General features: G+C 44.4%; 1 protein-coding gene across 2 annotated transcripts in view; it reads right to left on the bottom strand.

Annotated features, from left to right (window-relative positions):
- PKN1 (protein kinase N1) overlaps window positions 1–24,157 on the bottom strand; it is a 106,211-nt gene that overhangs the window by 26,339 nt on the left and 55,715 nt on the right. The window contains exons 1-2 of one of the 2 annotated variants that reach the window (XM_077327371.1): window positions 6,432–6,561; window positions 2,117–2,417 (exon numbers count right to left, since the gene is read on the bottom strand). In XM_077327371.1, coding sequence (XP_077183486.1) covers window positions 2,117–2,417; window positions 6,432–6,506 — 376 coding nt within the window. In that variant the 5' untranslated portion in view covers window positions 6,507–6,561. Of the gene's footprint in view, window positions 1–2,116; window positions 2,418–6,431; window positions 6,562–24,157 lie in introns of those variants that run through there. The other variant, XM_077327372.1, reaches the window with a different exon arrangement.

Below are 24,157 nucleotides of genomic sequence, written 5' to 3' on the forward strand. Positions count from 1 at the left end.
GAACACTTGCAGCCTTGTCAGCAAGAAAACACCACAATCCCTGAGCTAAATGGGGACAAGCTTGTGACTGGATCAAATCAATAATCCATCCAGAACTCAAATCATCAGCAGTGGCCAAAACTGAATGCCGTCAACCAGGGAACTGCCCTTTTGCGAGAACTGCAACTTTTCTAGGCAGTATGGGCTACCTTTCTGCATCTGGAAGGAGCTCTGAGCCTGAGGCTCCAACTCTTTATTACAGGATTTATTGATGAAAAGGAAACGGCTGCACCCAGGCCCTGAGCTCTTTTAGCTCAGCTGTTTCCTAAGCTGGCTCCGTCCTCCTCCCCCATTTCTGTGGCCTGTCAGGTGCAACAGCAACCACTTCCTCTTGCACAGTCACAGACTGCTGTGTCTGCTTCTGGGGTAGTCCCAGTTTTATGGAATGAGCTGTCTTGGATCGGAGTCTCTAGAGCAGGCTTTCTCAGCCAGGGCTTTGTGAATCCCCGGGACTTCCTGGCACCCCTCAAAGGGTTTCCCTAATGGGTGGGAGTTAATTATTTTTTAATATATTTTAAAATTTGTTAAACGTTTATCGGGTGGTATGACCCTCCCACCCATGTTGACCCTTCCCACTCCCAAAATGGCCAATTTTGGGCCTGGATGGAGTGGGAAGGGGAGGGGCCCCAGGTGGGCACGTGTACAGCTCTGCTTCCCAACCATATTCTGCACGATCATGCCACTTCTGGGGTTTCTCAAAGCATGTATCAGGGGTTTCTCAACAGTAAAGAAGTTGAGAAAGGCTGCTGTAGAAAAACAGAGACCTAAGAATCAGACAAGGGAGACAGGGCTGCTACATATTGACAGGTCCACTTGTTTTTCCCATGGGCTCCACTGTTCCTTCGCCCTTCTCTGCAATAGTGGGTGGCCGGAGACTCATCTCTCTCTCTCTGACCACAATCACAGAATAGCAAGGTTGGGGTTCTTTAGGAAATGGGGCTGGAATAAAAGAAGGCAGGGAGCAACAAACAAACAAGTGCTGCAGTGTTCTGAAGTGTAAGGTTTCACACACTCCAGACAAAAGGCTCCAGTGGACTAAGGAGGGGATGTATAGGAACAGCTATAAACAAATAATGCTCAGCAGACCAAATTGGATTCTCTCTCACATGCAACTTCTTGGCTTTGCTCCGGCTCTTATGAATTGCAGGTATCAATATATGATTTTTATACTCCTGCAATTGATCAAATGCCACAAATAACACAAAGAAGGACTACAGACTATGAAGATTACTCATTTTTCAGTTCAGTTTTCCAAACTACTCCACCCAAAACCCAGATGTGATAAAGTTTTCCAGATATCCCCACATGGCATCTGAAAGTGAATACAGCCGCAAGAATGATTCCCGAATAACTAAAGAGAAGGAAAGTATGACACTTTTAACACAGAAAGTCACAGGGAAGGCACTGCACAATAGAGTTTACTTCTGCAGGACTTGGCCTGTGTCTGAACATGGTTTCCCTGAAGCATTTGAAGAATGGCCAGATGAACTGTGAGGCACTGGCATGATTCACACAGCAATGACAAACCATGACATCAATAAATGCCTTTACTCTCCAGGTTTACAAATCCAACAGCCTGTACTAAAGTCTTTTATTAATTTGTACTCAAAACAGATTATCTCTCCATCTGCTACAAAACCTTTCTGGAATGCAAGTGGATATGCCAGCCTAATGTCATAGGGGTGATTCTGTACTCACGTCCACCTTTTGCTAAACCAGCCATCCTCTTTGAAATGGCTGCCTCCAGATCAGGGACAAGTGCAAACACTACCAGATTGGTTACCATCAGACGTACTTTTGAAAGGTTTGTTTGTCCTTTAATAAGGGGAGTTCATCATAACATAGCTTAAGAGTCTTTTCTTCAGTCTCAAGAACTCTCTCCAGACAGAATCCCCAGAATGCCAGAAAGAGAATTACATTCACTGACAGCTGGCTATGGGCTATGCACCTTGTCACAGCCCCCACCCCCACCCCCACCCCCACCCCCACGCTGAGCTTGTGCTTTTGCCTGCCCTGTGGTTCCCTGCAGAGACTTATCCTTGACTTCCTCTCTCCCCATGATTAAATGCACACTCACCCCCCAGCTCCTCAGGGTCTTTGACCACAATGTGTGCGTTGAGATCCTGCAGTTGGTGGTGCAGAGCCTCCAGCTTGCGGTTGGAGCTCTTGAGCAAGTTCTCCACATTGGAGAGATTTTTACGGTCTGTAGTGGCCTTGCGTAGGTTCTCCGCTCCCTCTTTGATCTTCAGCTCTTTGCGGATCTCACGCTTAATCTTTTCTTTCTCTTCATCTAACTTCTGCTGCACACTGGTGTCTGAGAAATCCGAGCTCTGGTCCAAGCCCAGGTGCTCCAACACAGACCAGCTGCCTGGGTCACTCTGTAAAAGGGAAAATGGCAAAAAGGTGATTACAGGAATGGACATCAAGTTTTAAGCATTAATTCTTATCCCTCAATAGGCAGCTCTTCCTTTTTGCTATGCTGAACAAGCTCCTATTACACAATAGTTAACACATCCCAAAATATAAAATCACAGAATAATGGAGTTGGAAGGGACCTACTGGGTCATCTAGTCCAACCCCCCTGTACTGTGCAGAATACCCACAACCCTATCATCCACTGTAAACCACCACCCCCTTGAACCTTAACAGAATCAGCTTCTCTGTTAAAAAAAATTTCCAAAGATGGAGAATCCATCACCTCCTGAGGAAGCCTGTTCCACTGAGAAACCGCTTTAACTGTCAGGAATGTCTTTCGGGTGTTTAGGCGGAATTTCTTTTGCATTAATTTCATCCCCTTGGTTCTGATCCATCCTTCCGGGGCAAGAGAGAACAACTCTGCTCCATTCTCTACGTGGAAGCTCCCCAAACTTTTCTTCACACATCTGGGTCACCAAACCAAATCACTATCTTTGATGCCCTCCTCTGGACACACTCCAGTTAACCTACATCCTTCTTCAACTGTGGTGCCCAAAACTTAACACAGTACTCCAAGTGAGGCCGAACCAGAGCAGAGTAAAACGGTACCATCACCTCCCGTGATCTGGACACGATACTCCGTTTGATACAGCCCAAAATCCCATTTGCCTTTTTAGCCACTGAGTTACACTACTGACTCATGTTCAATGTATGGTCTAATATAACTCCTAGATCCTTTTTGCACATACTATTGTCAAGACAAGTCTCCCCCATCCTATATTGGTGTCTATGGTTTTTCCTACCTAAATGCAGAATTTTACATTTGTCCCTATTGAATTTCATTTTATTCAGTTCAGCCCACTTCTTGAGCCTATCAAGATCATCCTGCATTCTGCTTCTGTCTTCTGTTGTGTTTGCTACCCCTCCCTGTTTAGTATTGTCTACAAATTTAATAAGTACCCCCTCTAATCCCTCATCCAAATCATATGCTTAATGAGCCAGCATTGTGTAATGGTTAGAATGTCTCACTAATATATGGGATATCCATGTTTGAATCCACCTTCTTTCAAGGAAGTTCACTGTGTAATCTTAGGTCTACCTCACAGGGTTGTTGTTATGAAGAGAGGAAACACTGGGGAGAGAAGTAGGGTCTGATACACATTAAAATAAATAAATACACATTAGAATGCGAAGCACACAGCTCAACCATTCTGTGATCAAGACTGTCAACCAGGCAAACAACAACAAACTCAGCTGCTCCAAAGCTCTATCAAGAACATCACGACTATACTATACTGCAGGTAGAGTAAGGAAAAGGCAGTATTTGGAATTTAAAGGACAGTCAGCCAGGTACCTCCTTCCTAAATAGAAAACCAAAGTGTGGCTCTAAACCAGAAGTTGTACAGCAGACCCGTGATCTGAATGTCCTGCAATTGTTTTCTCTTTCTTCCAAAGCAGCCATGTGGGCCACTAATGTGATTAGGGATGTAATACCGGGAATATTTAATCCCATACCCCCTGTGCCTGCAACATTTCCAAATTTAAGATGCTCTCCTGCAGAATTAGCACTGTGGGGAGGATGGAAGGTTAGCATCTGCACCCAACAACTCTAGGGGAATGATTTAGATGGAATCCAGACTTGGGCTTACAGCTCCTCTGTAGACAGAACAAACAGAAGAAGGCCTGGTGCCCAGTTTTTCTACCACACCTTTCTCTACCCACTGTATCCCACCTACTCTAGCCCATACTCATTGGCAGATTCTGCATATCAGTAAAAATTACATTAAGCCAGCTGAATGGCAAAACGCTAAATTTTATCAAGCTTCCCAGCCCATCTTCACCTTTTTGCCATCTCGCATTTGTCTGCCGCCTTTTCACGCATCTCACCCTCCACATATGCTGCTGGAAATTGCGGAAGAGACCAATGCACCTTATATGCAACTCGCTTCAACCTGTCAATCAATTCAGGCAACCAATCCCCTTTCTCCAACAGTCTGAAGGTCCCATGATGCCCGCTAATTTTTTTTACTTCATACTTCTCCGTTACAATGCCTATGCATGGAATAATAGGTAGTGTTTTTAACGCCTCCCCTTATGGGACCATGAGTCCTTTGATACATCTAAAAATTAATATTGTTCCTGCTTTGGGGGGGAGAAACTTTCGAGAGGCATACTTTGTGTTATAACTCTGAAAAAATATTATTTTATTTCTGGCATCGCCTACACATCTGTACACCTATTGGTTGCCCCAAGATGTTTGCCATTTTTAAAAAGAAATTCCCGACCCCAGGAACCAGGAAAGGGAGGCGGGTGTGAGGGTGGGACAGCGTGTTTGAGCCTCCATACCTTCCTTCTGCTGGTTGCCTGCTGGTTGCTTTCTGTAAGCTAGTGCTTTTTAGGTTGGTGAATCCACGTTATGTGATTCCCCAACTCGCACTTTAAAATGGAGGATATAGTGAGCTGTCAGCTGGCCAGACGCTGGATGTGGGCAACATCATGCGGAGCAGGCAGAATATAACACCTACATTAGGTAAGCATTTCACTATATCTATCGCATGCAGAAAAGCCCTAGATTATCAAATGGTCAAAGCTTGTTGGGAATCTGTGATTAGATCTTCCAATGCATAATTTATCTTTTAAAACACTCACAGGGATTTATGTGCATAAAATATAGACTGGAAACACAATCCTTCTCTCATCAAAACTGCTTTTAGTTTTAGTTAGGCTGGTTTTAGTTTAGAAATGGGAGAAACATAAGTGAACACAAGATCTTGTCTTTTTGCCTCATTGGAAGAAAAAGCAACTCACCGATAGCAGGAGCCTAAAACAGAGGAAACCACATCAGAGGAAAACAGCTCATTCTCCCTTTGCCTGTTACAAGCACTCTTTAACCAATTCATTCTAAAGCTAAAAGCAAATTTTATCTTTTTAAAAGGTAAGCTCCACGTTGCAGAAACTGATAACACGTTCCCAGGATGCTGTGTTGCTTGGGGCAGGCAGTGGCCTAGCTGCAATGGGTGCTGAGGACATTCAGTGCTATGGTAATCCACACAACTGTTTTCCTCCCACTATTCAGTGACATCGCCCTCACACCTCTGCTGGAAGGAATACAAGGCCCCACATTTCCCTAAAAGGAAACAGATCTTGCATGTAAGACAATGCCCCCCCCCCTAAAAAAAGTTATACATTAGTGTTATTACTTACATGGCTGTGCTTTGTAAATTTAAGATGTCACTTTGTGTATATATAGCACTTATAGGAGATTTCATCTCCTTGCAAGTCAATAAGGCCACCCTTAGGCCCAGCCTCAGCAGTTGAGAATGGCTCTTTGTTTCATCTCTACCAGGGTCGTGACACGGAGGCAGGCAAGGGCAAGCTACCTCTCGAGGTCTCTTGCCTTAAAAACCCACAGGGTCACCATAAATCAGCTGTGACTTGAGGGCAGAAAAAGCTCCCCAAATCCAGGCACACCATGTATTGCAACACATACTACATGCGCAATACTTCCAACTTCTTGTACAATTATGTTTTCTGCCTTTCATGTAAGTAACTACCCCCAATGATGTACACAGAATGCATACGTTATTCATCTATAACTTAGTTTGTGTCTATAGACAGATGTGCAGCAAGGTGTATTATAACATACATAGCTCCTTCTAAGCCAGGCTGCAGAGTTCTCTAGCCATAAACACATTCCATGATGCATGTCTGCACCCCATTTTAACACATTTTATACTTGTTCAGTGGTGTTTCTCCCCAGTTTAATTCCTTGTTTATAGTTGGATTCCTTCCCCTCCCCACTACAGCTTTATTGATTTTAGGGCACTGCTTTTCTCTATTCACTCCCTGAGAAATATACCTCTGAGATACCATGAACTTGCAAGGTTATCCCGTTTTCCCTCCCCATTACTCCAAAGCAGGGAGGGGATGATCAAACTCATTCCAAGCCTCCCAATATCCCCCTACAAAGGCAGTACCTCGAGCTCTTGGTCAGAGGGTGTATCTGCTTCCGAAAGAGACATCCTAGCCCCCGGAGAGGCACACCAGGCCATCTGTCTGCTCAGGACTGCGTGCTGGCTACACCCTCACTTCCTGCCTGTCAGTTCAAACAGCCCTTCCAGCCTGTGTGCAAACAAACCACTTCCTAAACAGAGTTCCTGTATTCGTTGGCACTACCGGAACAGGCCACAGCCATAGGGAGCAATGACAGCGCCTGCGTGCCTTTCTCTCCTGCTGCCTTGCCTTCCTATATCCCTCCTAAATTAATCCGAAAGGCCTAAGTATCAAAGGTCATCGTCACCTATGTTAAGATGACCAAGATGCCTTTCAAATATTAACCTGGATTCTTTACTGAGATAAACCTACTGCTAGAGGATATGTACAAATCAGCTCTTTAATAATACGTGACAGAGAGCCAGAGGGACAGAAATAAAAAGTCATAGAAGAACAGATCCCAAAGACATGCAGAAGTTCACTTTAGTGCCCTCTAACTGCACCGGGGTGCAGCTTTGCAGAAAGATGTCACCTTTCCAGTATCTGTGTTCTCCCAAGATCTGGTGCAATTTCTACTTAATTACTTTTCCATGGGCTATATTGTACACTATCTGATTATAACTTTTCCTTATGCTTCCAGATAAGAGCAACACTAGATTGAAAGGTACCTCTCTGTTTCAGCCTCCCATATATCACACTAACTGTATATTCACCTTTTGGGAGGACTGGAGCTAATGTTTCCCAGTTACAACCTCCAGTGTGGCATCTTTTGCCTTTAGTAATAATACGCTTTTGCCTCATACATTTTACTGCCAGTGTGTGAGGGGGAGGCAATAAGGAAACTATAAGAGTATCTTTATCTCTTTTTCAAGCAAGGTACCCAATTTTAGAATCATGTTAAAAACTGCAGGGCTCTGTCCTGCTCCCCATGCTCTTTAACATCTGCCAGAAATTGCTTGGAGAGGCTTTTCAAGGATATGGAGTGAGGCATTCATCTCTTATTTCTCTTCAGCTGAATCAGGTGGCTGACTGGATGTATCCGGAGGTGTGAAGGGGTGGATGAGGGTCAATAAATTGAAACTCAATCCAGATACAGACTGAGGAGACAATACTGCCACAACCAGGGAAATATAGGTGGCCTATTTAAGATAGAGGTGTTTCCCCACAAAGCAGCAGTTCCACAGCCTTGGAGTGATTTGTGCTTACAAATGCAAATGTGTGGTAAGGAAGTGACTTATTTTTTTACTTCACTTACACCCAACCTTTCTCCCCAGTGGGGACCCAAAGTAGCTTACACTTCCTCTTTTCCATTTTAATCCTCACAATGGCCCTGTGCATGACAAGCCCAAGGTCACCCAGGAAGCTTCCATGGAAGAGTAGGGATTCGAATCTGAGTCTTCCAGTGAAAACTTTCTTGCTCACTTTTGTTGATTTAATTGGCTTTTGTTGATTTATTTGGGTTATTTTATTATAGATAACAAGCTGGTTAGAAAGTGACACGCCAGGCATTCTTCCATCTTCACCAAGTGAACTACTAGTGCTCTATCTGACCCCGGAAAACCTAGCCTGTTATCCATGCAATGGTCACCTCCAGGCTAGATTACTCTCTCTCTCTCTCTGTGGGTCTATCCTTAGCCTTGACTCAGGAACCACAGCTGGTACAAAATGCAGCTGCTTGGGTCCTTACTAGGACAACATGGAAAGCCCATATACAACCTACCCTTCAGCAGCTACATTGGTTGCTGGTTGGTTTTAATCTGCAAGGCTATACGCCAGCCTTTTTCAGCCTTCTGACTGTGGAGCTCCTGAAATAATTTTTCAGTCTTTGAGGAGCCCCAGAAGTGATGTCACCTGGTCATGCCTCCTTGTCACACTCCTGGAAATGACATCACTTTCCACATCCTTAGCCCTCCTTTTGCTCCCTCCCCCAACTTTACTACTACTATGGTGGCGTTGCCTCATGTAGGCCAGTAGGAGCTGAGAAGACAGTCCAGACCCCCTTTCCCATACCACACCACTTCAGGGCTCCCACGGGCCCCCGCCATATGCATGTCTGCGCCCTGCATCTCTAAGGGACCGCCTCTCCCAGTAGCCCCCAGAAGAACTTTAAGATCTTCAAATACTAACACAGTCCCTGGCCTGAAAGAAATGCGGCTGGCCTCAACCAGGGCCAGGGTCTTTTCGGCCACAGTGGCAGCTTTTAGTCCAGTGGCAGCTTTTAGACCAACAAAGCTCAGTTCTGGGTATAAGTGAGTTCTTGCTTTATTAGGTTTGAGGGAAACTGTGTCGGTGTATTTGATGAAGTGTGCATGCACAGGAAAGCTTTATACCCAGAATTAAACTTTGTTGGTCTTAGAGGTGCCGCTGGACTCAAACTTTGTTTTGTCCCCCACCTGAAAAAGCTGACATTATTCTGGTTCTGCAGACCAGGATGCGACTGTGTCAGAATGCGGAAGGGAAAAACACTCTTCTTTGTGGGGTAGACTGTAAGGTAAAGGTAAAGGTAAAGGTATCCCCTGTGCAAGCACCGAGTCATGTCTGACCCTTGGGGTGACGCCCTCTAGCGTTTTCACGGCAGACTCAATACGGGGTGGTTTGCCAGTGCCTTCCCCAGTCATTACCGTTTACCCCCCAGCAAGCTGAGTACTCATTTTACTGACCTCGGAAGGATGGAAGGCTGAGTCAACTTGAGCCGGCTGCTGGGATTGAACTCCCAGCCTCATGGGCAAAGCTTTCAGATGGCTGCCTTACCACTCTGCGCCCCAAGAGGCTCTTAGACTGTAAGATATGGCAATGTAATGGAATTTTGAGTTTGACTCCTTAGCCTTGGGATAGATAGTTACCAGCAATTCCCTGACAGGCATGTTTCACACTTGTATGGAGACAGATGGAGCAAGCAGCATATGAGGAGGTGAGAGCCTTTGATCACTGAAACAGGCAGTTTGGTCTCTCCTCCTGTTTTTGTAAACTACACTGAATTCCAGGGGATTGATTGGCTGTTTTGATAAAGGATTATCATTGGCTGTATTTGGTTGTGACACAGTCTACTGGTGTAACAGAACTAATTTTTGCTATATATTCCCTGTCATGTAAGGAGATCATAGTCTGACAAAGAGTGCTTGCACTCGAAAGCTCATGCCCTGAATAAATCTTTGTGGGTCTTAAAGGTGCTACTGGACTCTGATTTCTTTGTGGGGTAGGTAAGGGAAACAAAGAGCCTCTTGTGGCGCAGAGTGGTAAGGCAGCAGACATGCAGTCTGAAGCTCTGCCCACGAGGCTGGGAGTTCAATCCCAGCAGCCGGCTCAAGGTTGACTCAGCCTTCCATCCTTCCTAGGTCGGTAAAATGAGTACCCGGCATGCTGGAGGGTAAACGGTAATGACTGGGGAAGGCACTGGCAAACCACCCCGTATTGAGTCTGCCATGAAAACGCTAGAGGGCGTCACCCCAAGGGTCAGACATGACCCGGTGCTTGCACAGGGGATACCTTTACCTACCTTTAAGGGAAACAAGCAGGGACAAGAGCATCCAGGGAAGCTATAGAGAAAATATCCCTTGTTTGGGGGCAAAAGAGATGAGGTACTTGTCCCATAAGTCCACAGCTCTGTACGTTTGCTATGATTCCCTGGGAAGACACAGCAGCCACACAACATAATCCAGCTTGCTGAGAATTGCTGCTTGAGGTGGGTAGGCAAAGAAGTTGCTGAGTAAGATTTGCAATGGAGTGAGGATAAGGCCATAGAAGTGCAAGAGCTGATTCAAAATAATTTCAACTCCTCCCAGAATTGTGGTGCTTCAGGAAGTGGAGGGTTTTAATCTTTTCCATCATCAAATAATCTAAGTGTCGCAGAAAGGAAGTGACACTAGATGTGTTTTCTTCCTGACATCAGATGAGGACAGGGGAGGTAACAAAGGAAGCTGGTGAAATGTATAACTGGAATGTAGCTCAAGCTTTATGTAGCCTCAACTTGTATGTGGGCCTGGCTTGGTCTCAGCTCTGGGCGGGAAGTGGGCCAAGTTAACCGTGTAAGCAGCCTCCATGCTCAGGCTGGACACTTTGTGCTGCAGTGCAGGAAATGGAGCTGCTGACTCACCCCACTTCCCTCACAGGCATAGTTGACCCTAACGTTCAGTAGGCACTGTGGCAACTTAAAGGGAAGGGGAGCCTTTTCTATCCAGTGTAGGAGCAGCATTCCTAAGGAGGGCTCTCTATTGTGGGAAACAGAACAGAGCATTTATTGAATTTCCCTGGGACTGTTTTGTAGGCCCTTGGCAGAAGAAGAGAAGCCACATCTCTAAAATTAGATTCAGAGAACCACATATATAAATATATATGCAGTGCTATAAATATATATAGTAAACATCAAAAGCAAATCATCTCCTCATCAACTACCAATACTATTAGCTGCAATACTGCTTTAATTTTGTCTAATTCATCTGAGTTTTATACTGAATTCTGCAGGGCTAAAAACAATAGAACAAGTCCATGCGCCTTGGTGAAGCTGAGTTTACTATCTGCCCAGTAGTGCTGAAAGGTTGAAGTGTAAAGACCTGATGCCCCCAAGTACAGCAAGAAAACTCCATGTCTACTGATAACACGTGACCAATGGCACAATCAAAAGCAGAATAACAGAAAGACCCCTTCCATATCCAAAAGTGCAGACTGTATGACTTGCAGCTCAGGAACTTCCGGTCGCTGACTCTTGTGAAGTTTACCCTTTCACTTTGCCAGCCATGCTTGTTGCCCTCTTTATGCTGGTTATCCTGTTCTCATACACTGCGATGCTACTGGAGGCCACCCAGAATATTTCTCAAGAAAGTGTACATGAATGTGCAGTTTATGCATACAATCCTAACGACATGAAATGGAGACAAGCCGTTTCAGAAGTACAGAGGCTTAGATCTATGCAGCAGCTGGTGCCGTGACTCTCAGAAGGGAGACAATGCCCTGTTGTGGCAATTCAGACCAGCAATTCTTACTGCAGTACAGAAGCAGGCAGCAGATTCATTGTCACAGCAGAATACAGAAACTGATGCAATCTTTCATCACATCTATCTATAACAGGAAATAATACAAAAATACTTTTTATCTGTCACCCATTTTGTGCTTGAGAATTCAAGATATGAACATTAAAGAATGCTGGAAAAAGCCCAGAAGTCAATGCAGGATGAGCTATACACATGCTATTCTGTGAAATGACATTATGATCCAAAGCAGAGTTACATCCTAAATCTACGGGCTTAGAAGGGTATAACTCTGATTAGAATAGCACTGTAGCCATGGAGTCCATACCCAAATTTTAAAACTACAGACATCATAAGCCTATCTTTTGCACTTCTCATTAAGTCACAAAGAATCCATGTTCCTATCAAAACTTGCTGTTGTATGGACATCCTCTCCAGTCATTCTCATTTATGCAAAGATATGTGGGGGGGAGGCATGTACATGCTGATCTGGACTCTGCCATTCTCTTCCTACACTTTGAGCCCTTGCATTCATAATACATTATCTGACAGGTATGTTGGCCAGCAAACAAAACAATGATTCAGTGGTCTACTTCAGTGGTCTGCACTTTTTTTAGGCTGCAGACCAGTGGGTGGGGGAGGGCGATCCAGTGGCTGTGCATGTGCGTTTGCACCATGCGCGGCTGCAAACGCGCGCACGCGGCACTTCTGTGCATGCGTGCATGCGTGAAGCCGCCCCACATGCGTGTTGTGGCCATGCATGGCACAAACGCGCATGCGCGGACATGCCGTGCATGCGCTGGCAGCTGTGCTTCCCTCTCCCGCAAAAAGAAGCTGGCCGGGCTGCAAGCCAATTGGCTGCTTTGGCGGCTGATTTGCTTGCGGCCTGGGAAGTTTCTCATTGCGGGGGGGGGGGGGCGGGGAGAGGGAGCCGCGGCCCAGCACCAGGCCACAGCCCAGTGGTTGGGGACCACTGGTCTACTTTGTCTCCTCCTGATTCTATGCTTCAGAATTGCCTATAGAATCTGATTAAATATACATTTGTGCCCCCTTCGTTTCATTTTACTTTTCAAAAAGTAGAATCAATTTTTAAATGGTTCAAAAACTGCTTAAGGAAAGTGAGTTAATGATGTCACCAGCCAATCAGCATGGGCTTGTGTAGTGAACACAAAATGTATTAGTCTGGATTTAACTAAATTTAGACTGCTGTCAAAAGAGCCTCTTGTGGCGCAGGGTGATAAGGCAGCTGACATGCTGTTCATGAGGCTGGGAGTTCAATCCCAGCAGCTGGCTCAAGGTTGACTCAGCCTTCCATCCTTCTGAGGTCGATAAAATGAGTACCCAGCTTGCTGCTAGGGGGTAAAACGGGTAATGACTGGGGAAGGCACTCGCAAACCACCCCTATTGAGTCTGCCATGAAAACACTAGAGGGCGTCACCCCTAGGGTCAGACATGACTCGGTGCTTGCACAGGGAATATCTTTACCTTTACCTTTTTAGGCTGCTTTCATGTGGAGATCTTCCTCACATGGGCTGCCGAAAGCCCGCAAATTAAATGGGAGCATCCACATGTATCTGTGCTCATTTAGAGCACTATTCATGAATCTTCATGAGCGTTCCTCTTTATACTGGATCACAGGAAGCACTGTAGGATGGACACTGCAATTATAGCCACTGTGGGGAGGAGGCAAAACTAAGCTCCTTTGAAATGCTGGTGCAAAGTGCCATCTTTTCTCCTCTTTTTGGCCCATTTCATCTTTTTCCACCACAACTTGAGGGGTGAGTGTTGCAAAACCACAGGGCTCCCAGAACACATGGCTTTATCATACCTGCGCAGACAGAATCACATTGAGGAAAGAAGGTGTGGGGTAACTACAAGCAATACATCAGCCTTCTCAACTTTTTTTACTTCAGGCTTCAAGAAACCCCAGAAGTGGCATGATCGTGCAGAATATGGTTGGGAAGCATACCTGGGACCCCTTCCCATCTCCTCAAGGCCCATCATTGGCTAATTTGGGAGGGGGGGGGGGGAAGGTCGAAATGACCATATATGGTCATATCACCTGATAATGTTTCACAAATTTAAAACATATATAAAAATCAATTAACTCCCACCCATTTGGGAAACTCTTCCAGGGCTGTCAAGAAACCCCAGGGTTCCACAAAACCCTGATTGAGAAAGCCTACAATACAAGGATGGGGTGTACATACACCGTTCCCACCCACTCCCATGCTACTTGCTACTGCTGCTTTGTCAGGGGTATGATTTTGCATGCCATGTGGAAGTAGCCCTGCGGAAGTATACTGGATAACTCTCTGACTTTCCCTCCAGGAAATTTTTCGGATTTCAGATTAGACTGAAATTATTGTAGTTGGTTCAAAGCATTGACTAATGAGGTCTTTAGTTAGATGTGAACAAAGTCTCTTTGCCCTTGAAAAGAAAGGATGATGGGGGGGGGGCATTGCTAGGGATTTGCAGTAACTTGAGCAATATGCTGTAGAAATCAGGGCCAAAGATACCTGGAATGAGAACATTCATGTTTTGTTTTCTGATTCAGAAACAGCTACACAGAATGAAAGCACTGGGCTGGGGAAAAAAAGAACAGCACTGAAGAAGAATGTATTATTGAGTTGCAACTACCAACTCATAGCACCCCTTTCCTTGGGCTGTTCCTGGTAAGAGATTAGCACAGAAGATTTGTCATTGCCTTCCTCCATCTAATAACCCTAGTCTTCTCAGGATCCCCCATTCAAACACTATGACCAACTCTGCTTAGGTCCCAAGCTTTGATAAATCTGGGCTAAGCTGAGTGTTTGAAAAATGATTGGAAAATGATAATACAATGCACACCTTATTTTTAGATAGCAATGCTTATAATCTAAAATAAAGTCTTTTACTTCCTGTAGCAATGCAGTATTTTTGTGGACCAAGAATCAACGCTAGAAGTTGCTCAAATTTCTCAGTGTTCCTTACTTTTTCAACGTGCACTGCCACTCTCCATTAAAAAGTAAATCTCAACTAGAAGCAGGGGCTGATGTGAGATACTGGTCAGATCACTTTACTCTAATAAGATTCATTTTTATATAGAGTACTGAGTTAATTGGAAATCGGTGCTAGCTCCAGAGTACATGTCTGTGTTAAGTGACATCAAGTCGTTTCCAATTTATAGCAACCCTATGCATTAATGTAACATTACAAATAATTTCTTAAGGGTGGTCTCAAAGGGGGAGGGAAGCATAGCATTGCTTTGTTCTTCAGGGGTTTATTAAAATTGGTGTAATGTATTGGGAACATAGTCATTATGGTAGGAACAGTGCAATAATACATGATCAACTCTCTCAGCCTTTCATTTGATGACAGACTTGTTAAGAATAAGAAATGTGAAGATGTCTGCCGTCCATTAAAGTTGATGGCAAGGCATTGAAATGTGCCAAATGGATCACTGGATGCTTACCATGAAAAGTCATTCTCTGAGGAAAAGAAGAAGGGTTATTCCCACCAATCAAAGGAGGAAGGAACAAATTTTTAGCTTCCTTCTTCAGCCTCATAAGAGTCGCCCTCTACAGTCTCGTGACTCCATCAGCAGTTTAGTCTAAGCTATTACCTCTACATAAGAGCCTCTTGTGGCGCAGAGTGGTAAGGCAGCGACATGCAGTCTGAAGCTCTGCCCATGAGGCTGGAAGTTCAATCCCAGCAGCCGGCTCAAGGTTGACTCAGCCTTCCATCCTTCCGAGGTCGGTAAAATGAGTACGCAGCTTGCTTGGGGGGTAAACGGTAATGACTGGGAAAGGCACTGGCAAACCACCCCGTATTGAGTCTGCCATGAAAACACTAGAGGGTGTCACCCCAAGGGTCAGACATGACCTGGTGCTTGCACAGGGGATACCTTTACCTTTATTACCTTTACAGTGGGAGAACCCCCCCCCCCCCGAAAGAAAGGCAGAAACGTACACAGGGTGAGTAAACAAAGGCTGAGACAAGAGGAGAAGGACCTTTCATGGTAAGTAAGTATCCAATGGTCAGTATTCCCTCTAAGGCTGAGGACATCTTGACAGGCACTTTCCAGATCACTGTCCTCAATGACTGGATGGGTTAGACTGAGTCATCATCACTTTTGCAGCACTCTCCTGCCAAAGGCAGTATCATCTGAACTGTATCTCTTGATTTTGTAAATGTGATGAAGGTGTAAAGCTTTTGCTTTACAGACTTCTTCAATGGGAGCATGCTTAATGAAGGCCACATTGATTGCAGCACTCTGGACAGAATGAGCTGTGATACCTGAAGGAACTAATCTATTATGGGTTTTGTAGTCCTCAATGATACAAACTTTGATGGTGTTGTTTATGGCCAACACATCTTTTGACCTATGTGGGGGGATGGGAGGGAGTGTGGAGGTAAACAAAGCTACTAAAAAAAGTTGAAAAAAAAAATATATATATATATATATGAGAGAGACAGAGAGAGATGGCAACAAGGAACCGAGTCTTCCTTCTTAACCATTCGATGGAGGTGGTTCAAATGGTAGTTTGATGAGAGCAGAGAGGATGATGAAGTTTCCACGTGGGAACTTTGTGAGCTTGCAGTGGGTTTCTCAGAGCCATATCTCAAATTCAACAAGTGATGTTGAGATGATGAAAAATGCATACTCCTTTGATATGGGGCAGAATGGTAGCCAAGGCAGTTATCTGCCATTGCATGCCTCATGCTTTCTCTTGATTCTTTCTTGCAGGAATGCTAAAACGATATGAATGATTTTAATGGGTTAATCCCCTTTCATCTTCATCATCATATGAAGGCTTTTCATGATGTATTGTATGTTTTATTGGTGGATTGTGTTTGGGATGCAAGTAGAGTCTCAATGCAAGTGCATTCAGGCAGAGCCAGAATGACCCCTTGTTGTAGCATGTCTGGGCACACTGGTAATTTCCAGGGGGTTCTACTGATATTTTCTGCAGAGAGCCAGTGTGGCCAGAATAGGGCCATTTGCAAAATGTACACTCATTAATCTTTGATTTTTCAGGAGACCCTGGGCAGAATTGAGAGAGGGGAAAAGATGAACAGTAGAGCCTTGGGTCAGGGAGCTATTAGGGCATGAATCACTTTGGTCCTATGGTGGCAGAATCTCATGAAGAAGTGGCTGAGATGGTAATCTGCTGGGGGGCCAAAGAAGCTACTTGTGGTTGTTCAAATCGATTCACTGTCTGCAGAAAGAGCTTCTTTTTGAGAGTAATCTCTCTGTCCTGTATGGTTTGTCTGCTGAGCCAATCTGCTTTGTTGCTGGAAGACCCCTTTATATGTTTTACTGTAATCATCAATTATCATAATCATCATCAATAATATATAAAATCCGTTAAAATAACAGTATGGCCCAGAATGTCTTATGTTACCACAGCTGGACTTCCTGTTGTAATTGGAATCCAACTATGGGGCATTAGGGCCTCCACATTGGGTTGGTTATCATGTGAGGAGGCTGGATCATGCTGCACTTGAATAGTGGGCTGGAACTTAGTGGAGACTTCCTCAGCCTCTCCAGGCATTTTCTATGGTTGGCAGCTCTACCGAGAAAGGGCTCCTGCAGTGTAGGCTGACTCAAAGTGGCTTCCATAAGTGATGCAGCCCATTCTGGCTACTGGCCTAGGTGCACTTCCAGTGAATCAATTTCTCTTGGTGCACTTTTTTATGTGCACCAAGATTGGCTGTGGCTGCATGTGCAGCATATTGTTCTCCTTGGCAGTCCCCTTTGTACCTTGCACCCAGGGTGCCTTGCCCATGAGAGAGGTGTTAGTCTCCCCTATCAATAAGAAGTCATCATCCTTTTGGAGGTGCAGCATTCCTTAAGCAGCTGTCACATGCTTTCCTATTCTTGGCGGCTAAATAAACTGCATGTCAGCTACAGGGCTTGCACCCCTTTTTTATGTTGTTTGCACTTCTGGGGTCCATAGAGGGAGAGAGGGGAGGAGAAATGAGAGAAGATGAGGCAGAATGGAAGAGGAGGAATAGAAAATAGGGAATGGCTCCTTTGCCTAGCTGCACTCCCTTCTGAGGCAGGATACAAACTGGAGAGGGTGTCACTCCCAGGAGACTAAAAAATGTGTCTTTTCACACATTTTTGTGTCTTTTCGTGTCTTTTCAGCAGGAAGCTGAAAATTAGTTCCCACCTCCCTTGATTGGATGGTGAGAATCACCCTATCGAAATGACTTCTGCCTCAGAGGGTGTAGCAATGATTCTACGATACTTAGGAATCTCTAAGACCGTTTACGCACTGGGAACTGCACTGCCCCAGCTCCCATGCAGGAGCACAAATCGGGGGCAGATGAGGCGCACCGGGCCAAATACTCCCCCATGTGGGTGCAGGAAGAAGAGGGGCAACCTACCACGACTAAAACTCCAGCATGTAGCCCAGCATGAAACCTCCAGTGCATAAACAGTCTAAGGGAGTATACTGATTGCCCTAAATATAAAACAGGGACAAAAGATCATACAGGTGTGTCAATGGAGGACAATCCAGGGTGATTTGTCAACACCTACAGTACAGGTGCATGAACTACTGCGGTCTATTATGGGTGATAATGTTTTCCATATCTTTCTTCGTAAAGAAAGGCTGCCTTTCATATAGGTTTTTACATTTTTCATCTGGAGGCTGCCATTCTGCTTTCTTTCCAAAAGGCTAGAGTTGCAAACTGATTAACACCACAATTTTATCAAGTTCAAATCTGCTGGGCATTATTTACAGGATGAAAATAAGAGGCCTTTAAGATCAGGCCCTAGAAAACCTTCCTCCCCCTTTTTCTTAGCATCCAGCCTGATAAAGAGTTCTGAACAATTCAAAAGCTTACATACTCGTTTGTGGTCTTAATAAAATTAAAATAGATTTTATCTATCTTGTCCTGGACTGCTTTGAGCTAACTTTTAAAAGGAATTTCCTATCATAGATATTCCAACATCTTGTCTATTTTGGTCCCAATGGGGCTATTTAATGTAATAGAGAAGCAATTCTTGTGCTTTTATTATGGCCAAGACTTGCTATCCATGCCTGGTACTTGGATAACTAAATGATCCTCCCCATTGTTGACATAATCCACCTTTAATGTAATATGTCGCAAAGTTACGGTGAGAGCTAGACTTGCCAGGCCCACTTTGGCAACAAGTGGGGCTGTGATGTAGTGGAAGCCATCAGCCTCTCTAGGAATTGCCAAAAAGTTCTATAGTAAAACTAGAGTTTTCAGCAATTTTAGCCATCAGCCTGATATCCATATAAATATTTTCTTCTCTTGCCACTGTTACAAGCAGCAGCAGAAAATGAGAGACAGAAGATCCCCTGCTATAGGAGTAGTAGCCCTAGTGCTACCTTAGAATTACACCATTCTAAATCTGTTGAAATTAGGATTGTACTATGTATTTGCTAAGTTTGCTATATGTTTGCTTGACATGCCTGATTGTATGTTCTCTTCTGTTTTCTAATTGGCTTGTCCTGGCTTATGTACTGATTCTATGCCCCTTGAAAAGTATTTTAGGATGGTGAATAAAGAACCCTCCTGTCTTAAATAAAAAAGCATGTAAAATATTTATATCAGTTTGTCTCTAACTTGTATTTGTCCCAAAATCTTACTGCACATTTATGTTTATACAAGCCAAGTGCCAGCAACTAGTTTTCTGGTTAATTGACTCCCGTGGCTATGTGTTAAATGTTACCAGAGAGCTAGTTCTGAATGCAAGAATTAGGCCACATTATCAATAAGTCCTTTGGCCCACAAAGAAGCCTGAAACCTAAAAACACCCTTAACATCTAAAAACCATGGGAGGAGTCTGATGCTCCCTAGAGAACCCGTTGGGCTGCTCCCATTTTTACTCAGTTATAGGTTTCTTCCTCTGGGACTAGCACTCAGCATTGCTCATAAAGGAAATGCAACTATCTTCTACACAATAGGTTTAAGTATGCTCAGCCAGCTGGCACACAAAAGGATCCTGTCATTTTTTTTTTGATAGTACCACATTAAATAGGCTATCTACAGCCTTTTTATTGGAACTGGAAGGCAGCGGGCAATTTACTTTACTCCTTTTAAGGTGGATGGCAAAAGCTGAAACTGAGCCAGGCTTCATCATTCCCAGTGGCAATCAGAGTTCATTGGCTTTTTTAGGCCTCTAACCCAAATACCCTCAGAGCTGAAAAGGGAAGCCAAGGGCTGAATCTCCCCCTTGCTGGAATTTTGATAGCCCTTGATGGCATCCATCTCCCAATTCTCACTTATGTGAATAAGAATGAAAACAGACATTGTGACAAGGCAGAGGAATGCAGAACAGTTTGTGTTGCAGATTCTGGGGAGGGCAATAAGCTCCTGTGTTCCAAGGCTATCCTTGATGAAGAGGCCTTGAATCAGGCTTTCTCAACATGGGTTTCATAAAACTCTGGGGTTTCTCTTGATGGCCTTGGAAAGGTTTCCTGAATGGGTGGGAGTTAATTAATTAATTATCCATAAATTTTTAAATTTTGTTAAATATTTATTGGTCATATTGCCCACTCCTCCCAAAACAGCCAATGATGGGCATGGAGGGGCCCCGGTGGGCATGTACATAACTCTGCTTCCCAACCATATTCTGCATGATTGCACCACTTCTGGGGTTTCTCGAAGCCTAAAGAATGTTTCAGGGGTTTCTCAATGGTAAAAACATTAAGATAGGCTGCCTTGGAGGTTTAGAACGATACTTCTTTCTTTCCTGCAAAGCCTGTTCTTCCTTCATGCCCTCCCACAGTGCAGACAAACTGTTTCCTTCTGGATGATCTTCCTGCAAGAAGACCCCTCCCCAGTCACTGTGCCCAATAATATCAGGCTGCTTTCAAAGCATAACATGCTGGGTTTGTTAGAGAAGGAAATGAAGTGATAAAATTGCTGTCCTGTTTGTGAATACTTTGGCTGAAGTAGAAGCCTCACATCTTCATATTTCAGATTCGCAGACTGCCAGTTGTGGCCTTTCTTCAGAATACACATTCTTACTCTGGAACAACCATATTGTCTATGCCCGTCACCTATTCCTGTACATTCAGAGATACTAATTTCAGGTTTCCTAAGGAAGTGCTGTGCCAAAAAAACCTAGTTAGCATAGAGCTTAATTGTTAAAGCCAGTTATCCATATTACAGCTTGAGCAAGTACAGTCCTAGTGCCCAAGCTCAAAACATCCAGCAGAATGTTCCCTAATGTCTTATGACAGCTCAGAGACTGATAGAGTTTTGGCTGGATTTCCCAACCATTCTAATAGTTCCAACAGCCTCTTCTACCCTGAGGGTATTGATCTCCCTTGGCCTACGACACTCAACAGCTGAGGACCTAGACATGACAATGCGTTATTCACTCCAAGTCAGAAGCAAAAAGAATAACACAGTACAGATGGTTTAAGTCAGTAAACCGTGTATCAAGCTACTGTGGGAGAAATGGAGGCAGCAAAAGTGGGAGCTTTACACTTTATATTCAACTCTCATGAGTGGCTGCATTCAAAGGGTTCCATGGGTTGCTTCTTTGACATCTCACTCAGGTTGCAAATGTCATCACGGATCACTAAGCAAGCAGTGTATCTGCACATAAATTGGATTCCAATCATCATCACTAATAATGGACAAATTGCAGTAGCACTGAAAAATAGCTAAAATCAAAGAGTTCTGAACAGAATCTTAAGAATCAACTAGATGAATTCAGGGAAGGCCTCCTGCAGACATAAAGGATTTCTGTCCATGAACTTCCTTCTCCCCTATCCAGACCAAGCTACCCCCAGAAATATTTCTCCAGGGAACAGGGAATCCCAAACACACAGTGTGAAGTGTAATCTCAGGTTTGCTGCAGGAGTGGGGAATCAGCAACAACTGTCCCACCGTACATCAGCAGAAATCCTTCATGCAATCCAAGCCCATATTTGGGCAAGCCAAACATGCATGTCAGGTATATGATGGTGGCCTTCCTTTCTGGTTACTAACACCTCTGCTAAAGTTTTCCCAGAGGAGCCTTGAGTTCTGAATCAGAACTATATAGGACTCATTGGCCATTTGGAGCTATAGCAACCACGATATGCTAGGAAACACCAGACTTTTTACATTTTACTTAGCAAAGACCTTTCCATAGATCTGGAAATACACTGAAAGACTGGGTATCAGGAATCCTGTTTTCTGTCCATCTATGGCTCTCACCTTGAGAGGAAAGAATTTTAGACTTACACAACCAACAAAAGACTTAAACTTGATATACAGAGAGATGATTGAGAGTGAAGGAGAGTAAAAGTAGAAGAGTTTGTGGGTAAGCAGCCACAATAAAAGAAAATCAGCAAACAGGTCTGTTGTCTGTCATGAGATAAGTTCCTAATTGTGATAATAAATCACAGGTTAACTTCTGAATCACAGACCTGTGAGATAAGGCAAAAGGAATGTTTTCCTCCTGGGTAACCTTGCATCAAGTTCACTGATTTTGGGATTTTTCCTCCATAGCATCATGGTGTATTTGTGATCGTCCACAGGTTTCTCCTCTCTTACCCAAACCAGCTTTACTCCAAAGTTTTCAAAAGATTTCAGTAAAGCCTGGATGACTGCTGTGTGGGTAGGTAAATTTAGATTTCTGGCCTACTCAATAGCCATTCAAAATCAGCACTATAATATTGTTAGAACTGGAAATTCAGAGAATTTGCTACACCTATTTTTACAATGGTATACTGATATAACTGTTTTTTAAAGATTGCAAAAGCCTAGGGGGAGTGGGGTAGCAGGTATTTGGGCAGGGAAACTGCCAGGAAACCTGCTATGCAGAGACCCTGTTGCCATTGTGCATTGCAGCGAAACCAGCAATAAAAAAACACAAAATCCTCTCCCTGTGTAGAAAACACGGAAGCCCGTTCTCTGGGGACTGTCCCTGCAGCTCATCTGCACAAAATGCAAGGCTTGAGTAGCTGTCTACAGACCCAGTTTTGTACAGCTGGCGGCTAACAGGAGCCAAGCAGCAGCTGTACCAGCCACCTGACAGAGTTTCTCTTGTTCTGCAGCTCCACTATGCCAGCAGATAAGAGGCCTTGAGTGTGGGCCACTCTGGAATCTTGGGATGGAGTTGGCATCTGGCAGAGCTTCTTCTTGTCCAGTGGGCAAAACAATTCACTAGGTTCACAGTGGCTTACACAAGTGAACTATGCTTGCTTAGTTTCAGTCCACAAGGTTCTTCTGCCTCGGGGTCTTAAATTGAAATGGGACAATCCCTTCAGAGGTACACCCCCAGAGGCTCATTCCTTAATCCTGTTTGAGTTATTATTTATTTATTATTTAATTTATTAACCGCCATTCCCGAGTGGCTCGTGGCGGTTTACAAAAGTCTGATTAAAAATCCCGTTCTCTGGGGACTGTCCCTGCAGCTCATCTGCTCAAAATGCAAGGCTTGAGTAGCTGTCTACAGACCCAGTTTTATACAGCTGGTGGCTAACAGGAGTCAAGCAGCATTACCTCAGCTCCAGCCCAGTTGATTGTAGGTTCCTGAATATATGCAGCAATCTCATGCCAACACTCACTCGGCAGAAGCATGCATGCACAGGTATCAGTCCCTCTGGACTGGCAAATACGGGGGTGGGAAGGGTATACTTTAAAAATGAATAAATTATTATTTTCCTGCAGACTTCAGTAGTTCTATCCATATATCTTGGCCCATTCCTTCAAATATTTTCAGGACACCTGTATGACACCAAAAGGGAATGTTATAACTCATATACAATGGCAACAACCTATTTAGTACTGCCCAATACAGCAGAGCAACCGCTAAAAAAGAAGTCAGGTCTCCCAAATTACAACTCCCTATCCTTATGTTCTGTGAATTAAAAGCTGGTTAATTAACAGGAATCAGCAAGATGGGTAAATAGTGGGGTGCCACAGGGCTTGCAACTAGGTCTGGTGCTTTTTAACTTATTCATTAATGATTATTGGGAGTCAGAAGTGAAGTAGATAAGTTTGTGGATGATGCTAAGTTGCTCAGGACAATAAGAACCAGGGAGGACTGTGAGGCGCTCCAGAGGAATCTGTCAAGGCTAGGCAAGTGGGTGTCAATGTGGCAAATTAGGTTCTATGTTGGCAAGTGCAAAGTAATGCACATCAGAGCAAACAATCCTAACTATAAATATACGTTGGGTCCAAACTGGTGGTAAGTGACCAGGAGAGAAATCTTGGAGCCATGGTAGATAGCTCACTGAAGATGTTGACTCAGTGTAAGTGCAATAAATAAAAGTAGTGACAGCCAGACTCTCACAGGTATGTGGAATGCATACCTGCTCCGGGGTTCCTTGATCCCTCCTCCCCTCTCCTCTCCCCCCCCCCTCTCTCTCACACACATACATAAACACAAGCTCCTTTCCCCCACTTCTCCTTTCCCTCTCCCTCCATCTCCCCCCCCCCCAGATACACACACATAGACACCTTCTCTCCTCCCTCCTTAACTCTTGTGGCAGAAGGACCCCAGCTTCCTCTGGCCTCACGGGCACTGCCCCAGCCCCTGGAGGCCCTATAGGCATCACCTTGGCCTCTTCCTCTGCCTGCCACCCCCTGCCTCTTCTGGCATGCTTCCTGCGGCGGGACTACGGATGTCATGTATGTGCCCATTTCTCTCCCACAGGTCACACCAGAAGATTTGTTCCACACCAAAAAGACAACTGCTATATTGGGGACTATTAGGAAGGACACTGAAAACAAATCAGTCAGTATCATAATGTACATGTATAAATCCGTGGTGTGCCCTC

Source organism: Paroedura picta, chromosome 3 (assembly GCF_049243985.1).
Source record: "Paroedura picta isolate Pp20150507F chromosome 3, Ppicta_v3.0, whole genome shotgun sequence".
NCBI classification, from domain to species: domain Eukaryota; kingdom Metazoa; phylum Chordata; class Lepidosauria; order Squamata; family Gekkonidae; genus Paroedura; species Paroedura picta.